At 52.8% G+C, this 5964-nt stretch overlaps 1 protein-coding gene across 1 annotated transcript in view; it reads left to right on the top strand.

Annotated features, from left to right (window-relative positions):
- The window catches only part of GABRA5 (gamma-aminobutyric acid type A receptor alpha5 subunit), a 69732-nt gene extending 68439 nt beyond the window's left edge, over nt 1-1293 (top strand). Inside the window, exon 8 of the mRNA XM_011380588.1 lies at nt 991-1293. Coding sequence (XP_011378890.1) covers nt 991-1293 — 303 coding nt within the window. The remainder of the gene's footprint in view (nt 1-990) is intronic.
- The last annotated feature ends 4671 nt before the right edge of the window (nt 1294-5964 follow it).

Here is a 5964-nt window from a genome sequence, read left to right as displayed (position 1 = left end):
GGGGAGGTGGCCTTGTTGTCACATGCTGGGGCCGCCAGAGCCAGACAGCCGGCCAGAGTCGGGGGGAGGGTAGCTGTGCGGTGGCCGCGCGTGTCCTTCCGTGGTGGACGCGCATGTCTGTCCGTGTCTTGCGTGTTCTCAGGGGCGCTGCAGTGAACACGGGGTGCACGGACCTCTTCCAGACAGCGATACGTTTCCTTTAATTTACTCTCCTGCGTTTTCCAGATTTTATTTAATGAGACCAAATTCCTTTAGATATGAAACAGAATTTTCCCAACATTTTACTATGTAGATTTTCAAATAGACAGCAACGTTTAAAGAATTTTCTAGTGAAAACCTGCCGTTAACAGTTTAGTATGTCTGCAGCACCATCTGTCAGCTACCTATCATCCATCCGTCCACCTGTCTGTCAACCATTACCTGTCTACCATCATCATCCATCTATCATCTATCTATCTGTTATCCATCATCCATCCATCTACCGATCACGCATCCGTCCGTGCACCATGCAGCCTCGCCCGGCCCATCAACCCGTCTCATGCACCTGCGATGCCTTTCAGCGTAAGCGGGGGAGAGAGCCCTTCCCGCTAAACACCGCACTTCGGCGTGCAGATCGGGAACTAGCGTTCGGTATTTTTGACCGTTTGACTCTTTCAAGCGAAATTCACATAGTGTGAGAGGCACAAACCCTGAGGGTACATCCGCAGAGCGCTGACAAACACGTTCACCGCGTGACCAAGCGGGGTCACCCCCGCCTCGACAAAGGCCACCTCCACTCCGGTTTGTCCTCCGCCGCCGACTCTGCCCGTTGTAGACGTCTGTGCTCACGGCTGCGCGGGGGGGGCTGCAGGTGCGCAGGTCTGTGGAGCCCCCTCCGCCTGCGCCGAGCTGACACCCCCTCCGCCGTGAGACGCAGCCCGAGGACCCTCAGAGGCGAGCAGACGGTGGCCCCCACGGGGCGCGCCCTTACGTCCTTATTGTGTTTTGCAGAAAAAGGAGCGTGAACTCACGCTCAACACGCCGACGAATGCTTACACCACCGGGAGGATGACCCACCCCCCCAACAGCCCCGAGGAGCAGGCCCCGGCCGGGGCCGCCGACGCAGCCTCCGTCCCAGGAAACTCTTCCGAGGACAAGGCCCCCGACAGCAAGAAGACCTACAACAGCATCAGCAAGATCGACAAAATGTCCCGGATCGTGTTCCCGGTCCTGTTCGGCACGTTCAACTTAGTTTACTGGGCGACGTATCTGAACAGGGAGCCGGAGATCAAAGGGGCCGCCTCTCCACAGTGACTGCCACCCCGGCCCCGAGAGACGCCCCCCCGTCCCGCACGATGGCACCCGGACTGGCTGGGCACGGGGGGCCCCCCGCACCTGCGCTCGCCCCTTCGGGAAACGTTTGCATGTTTAATACTATGTGCGAGTAACATTGCCTTGATGTTCCTACATTTGACGTCGGGTGTTGTGAAGATGTCACGTTGATAACACGACGCGAGGGACTTTCTAGGACGGTAGGAAGTGACGGCTCTGACCCTCAGATGCCCCTTCTCTCGCACCGACGGTTTACAAAGATGAGTCTATTTTTAACCGTTCCGAGCATTACCTGACAACGTTTTTCTACACTTCAAATGCCATTTCATACAAAATTTCCCAGCAGATAAATATTTTAGGAAACGCTTCCTGATGACGACTTGACCAACTCTTGCAAGAAACAAAGACCAAAAAGAGCACATTTTTTCATGAAAAAGGACAGCGGACATTTGTGTACAAAACTAACTGCCTTTGATAATCCTTACTGTTCTGAAATTAGACAGCCCTGCATGTCCCCACTTTAAGAAGTAGAATAGGCAAATGTGTCTGCAGATGAATTTAATAACAGAAACCTGCGGGGTATTAGAGTAACAGATAAAATATTTCCCCGAGGAAAAATTTTACTGCTTAGAAACCTTTTTTTTTTTTTTTTTGGAGGGAAAGCAAACTTATTTCTCTCCCCCGACTCCCCCCCGCCCCCCAAACTGAACAATGACCAAGAAAGGGAAGATAAGGGAAAAAGGCGAGTTGACAGTCCCGGCTTCTGGCCCGTGCGTCCACCCACACCGCCTGTCTGGAGCTGACCGCCTCCCGCTGCAGCCAGTGTGTCGTGCTTCAGTGGTGACAAATCGTGATCGAGTCACTTTCCGTCTTATTTCCTTGTAATTCCCGCTCTGTTAGCTTTTGTATATGAACCGTTCATCGATAAATAAATGTTCATTAAAAAAGGAAAAAACGAACCGACCTCGTGGACGAATGTTATTCTCTGAAAAAATAAATCGCGTTTTGGCGGGCTCACTTCCGAAAGATGACCCGAAGGAACCCCGCGATGACACCGTTTGGGGAATGAAAGTTCCCCCTGGGCAGCTCGCCCCCGGAGCGTCCCGCTGGGTGAGCGTGAGGGCAAAGCCACAGCCCTGCCCCCCTCGGACGTGCCGTCCCGAGGGTCTCCACTCGGGGGCTCCCCACCCCACGAGCGTCCCCAAGGCGGGTGCTGGCTGCGGGCAGGGTGGCTGCTGGGTCCCCTTTGGTGCCTGCCCTCCGCTGTCCGCGAACGGTGGCCCAGGAGGCCCTGCCGTGGACCATCCGCCCACTGTCGGAGGAGGCACCCCAAAACGCGCGTGGAAGGCACGCTCTCCGTGACCCGCTCGGAAATGCAGACGTGGGGTCACGGCCGTCCGCCAGCTGCGTCAACGCCGGGCCCCCCAACACTGACCCCCGCATGCTATAAGTCGGGTCCGAGTGAACACACACGCAAACACACGCCGTAAGCGTCTCGGGCCCGCAGAAGGCGACGTCCTTCACGTCAGCCTGCAGCGACATTCCCAGCAAGGTCTCGGCTTCCTCACGGAAAACTCGAGCTCTGCCGAGTGGGTCCCATGCAGACGAACCCGCTGTGTTGACACGCGGCTCAGTCTCAAGTCTGCTGAATATTCAGTAAGGGAAAGATCCTCTTTTCTGCTCTCTGATTTCGTACTGTAGATATTTGAGTGTTTGTTATTTTTAACGAACGCATAAGAATCACCTTGGGAAAAATGATAACAAGGCAAGAAATGAAAAACTTTAAAAATCATTATAAATCACAGTGCCCTACTTTTAGAATCATGGTAATTAAACGTGTCTCTATTGACATCGCCGTAAATAGAAAGAATATTCTAATAAGTCAGCAATCAGCCTTCGGTATTTCTCAGGAACCTATGCATTTATCTAGGGCTTCGGCTAAAGTTAGCCTAAATGATTTTCTACCATAATTGGGTTAAAATGCTGCTAGGTGACTCTCCAAGTTAAAACGCCACAGCAGACACCCCACCGAAGCCTGGCGAGGAGGTCGTGAAGCTTCTAGCCTATTTGCTATGTTAACGCCTTAGAAATAGTCTGTCTCCTGTGGGACAACGTACAGGGACAGGGAAGTCAGAAATCTCTATTTCACAAGCTGGGGGTCGCATCCCGGAGCGGCGAACCCATCGGCTCAGCGCGCATGGCGCACGAGGAGCACACGCAGGCCGAGGGGTCGGTTCTCATCACGACCACGTGCTCGCGGAGCCCGGCGGTTGCTTCCAGGCGGAAGCCCATTTAGAACAGACGTGGAACCTGAAATGGAAAATCTTGTTTCCAGCCCCGGCCGCATGATTATGTATTAAGAGCGCCCTAGATAATGTTGTTTTCCCATGGGAAACATGACCTTTAAGTCTGTGTCTTAGGTAACGATTCTGTGCTTCTGTGATAGAAGGGGGTGCTCTCGACAGATGGACTCGTCGGGGTGCCCTGTCCGTCCCCTCCCCGACTCGAGACAGACGGAGACAGAGAGAGACAGGATGGGGGACAGTGGGGGAGGGGAGAGAGACAGAAGCCCTGGAGCCCAGTGTCCCGATGTGATTGGACTCGTAAATGCCCTGCAGTGGAAACAGCATTTTGAATGTTTAAAACTTGGTCTCGACGTCTGTCTCACGGCACGAACACGTCTGGACCAGTTGGCGCCACAAGCAAACCTGGGGAGTCCCTGGCCACGATTACTCTGGCCATCGCAGTGACTTAGTCATGAGCCTGTTGGGCAAAGACCGGGGTGGGGTGGCTGGGGACAGAGGCTGACCGGTGTCCCAGAGTGGGTCATCCTGTCCACTTAAGTACCAAAGTCCACCAATTCCGAGGCCATCGCTTGGTGCTCATTCGCATGGGACATATTTACTTTCCTCCCGTGAACGTATGGAAAGTCACAAGACCTCTTCCCAGACCACTTGTCACTGGTGTTCCAGGTGTGTCCCTCCCAGTCCCTGGCCAACTTTCCACACCGTGGTCCACAGCCCGTGACACAGAGCGGGCTCACGCCTCTGCACATCTGTCCCTCCAGGCACGATGACAGCGAGCCCTGTCCGAAGTCTGGCCGTGAGAGGACCTCCGTCGACCCCTGTCCTTCAGGGGTGACCCAGAGCGAGGTCACAACATTCTGCTCTCTGCTCTCAGGTGGGACCCGCACACCGTACGGAGCGGGCTACGAACGCGGTGCGAGTCTTTCCCTCTTCGCCTCTGGTCCGAGGGGACTCTCAGGGGGCCATGGCTCGGGGCAGAGAAAGAACGGGCCGTGGCACGATGGAGCCATTGAGCTGCTCGCCTCTTTTGGAGGGAAAAACGATCAAGGTTTCCATGGGCTGAAACAGGACGTGAGTCTAAAGTGGGGTGAGGTGGCAGTGACCGGGTGTGGCCTTGGGGGGGGGCAGCAGGCGGGTCCCAGCTGTGCTGTGTCTCGGCGGGATCGACGTCACCGTCTTGGCTGTGACAATGTGCTGCAGTTTTTTGGGTTGTTACCCAGTACAGGATGGATGGGACGTGGCTGTGTTTGTTCCTTCGTACAAATTCATGTGAATCTGCAATTACATTAAAAAAAAAACGTTTAACTAAACATTACAAGATTCTCAAAATTAAAAGAAACGCAGAGGGGAAAAAAAGACCAAACGGAAGTTAAATTGATACCTCGAGAAACCAGAGGATAATGACAGTTAAGAGGAAATAACTTTCAAATGGAAATTCTATGCCCAGAATAGCTACATTTTAAGAAAGAGAACACAGCGGAGACATCTTAAGGTTAATAAAACTTGAGGTTTTGAATGCCAAAGGATTCATACGAAAAGAAAGTCTAAGAAATGAAAAAAAAAAAAAATCCCGGTTCAGATATAAAAAAAGAAATGTGGGCAAAAAGGGCCCAACGTGTCGATAAATCTAAACTCTCACGGAGCGCGCAAATATCGCCTCGCGTGTGGGGAGCAAACGGACGATCATAAAGTCCTGGACAGCGACAGCGTGCGACGTCGCGGCAAGAGGGGACCCGGTCGGTGTCAGAATGTTCCGTGCACGTCCGTCAGTCCGGTGAAGTGAAGCTTTCAATACTTTCGACTCAACCGCACGGAACCTTCATTAAAAGAGCCGATGGCGAGTGTTCGACATGTTTCACTGTGGATCTAAAATGAAAAGGATGGGAATGGGGGTGGCGGTCCGCTGCACGGATGTTAAAGATTGTGACAAAGCAGAAGGAATAAATTCCCTGTGTTCCCAAAACGCAATCCCAAGCGAGCGAAGAAGACGCACTGCACGGAGAAAGTCGATTCCCGGTGCCGACGTGATTCGTCTGGTAAAAGCGAAGGACTTGCTTAGCCCTTCTGTCCGAAGGAGAATATTTCCGTTGGGGGGAGATCACCGCTGCACACCTCAAACTAACATAATAGCGAACGTCGACTGGAATCGAACGTTTTTTTTCGAAAAGGAAAATAGTTTCAAATAGAACCCGACTCCGCTGCTATAGAGCAGAAACACTTGCAAAACCCAGAGATCTAAAACAGGCTGAATAGGAACATATCAGCGAAGACACGCCGTGCCAGGCAAATCAAAATTAGAGAAAAAAAAAAAAAAAAGCGGAGTTTCAACTCCTGACATCGGGCAAGG

The sequence above is a fragment of the Pteropus vampyrus genome, unplaced genomic scaffold (genome assembly GCF_000151845.1).
Source record: "Pteropus vampyrus isolate Shadow unplaced genomic scaffold, Pvam_2.0 Scaffold395, whole genome shotgun sequence".
In the NCBI taxonomy this organism is placed as follows: Eukaryota; Metazoa; Chordata; class Mammalia; order Chiroptera; family Pteropodidae; genus Pteropus; species Pteropus vampyrus.
Note: the sequence above shows the minus strand (reverse complement) of the source record. Positions and strands in the feature narration are given on the sequence as shown.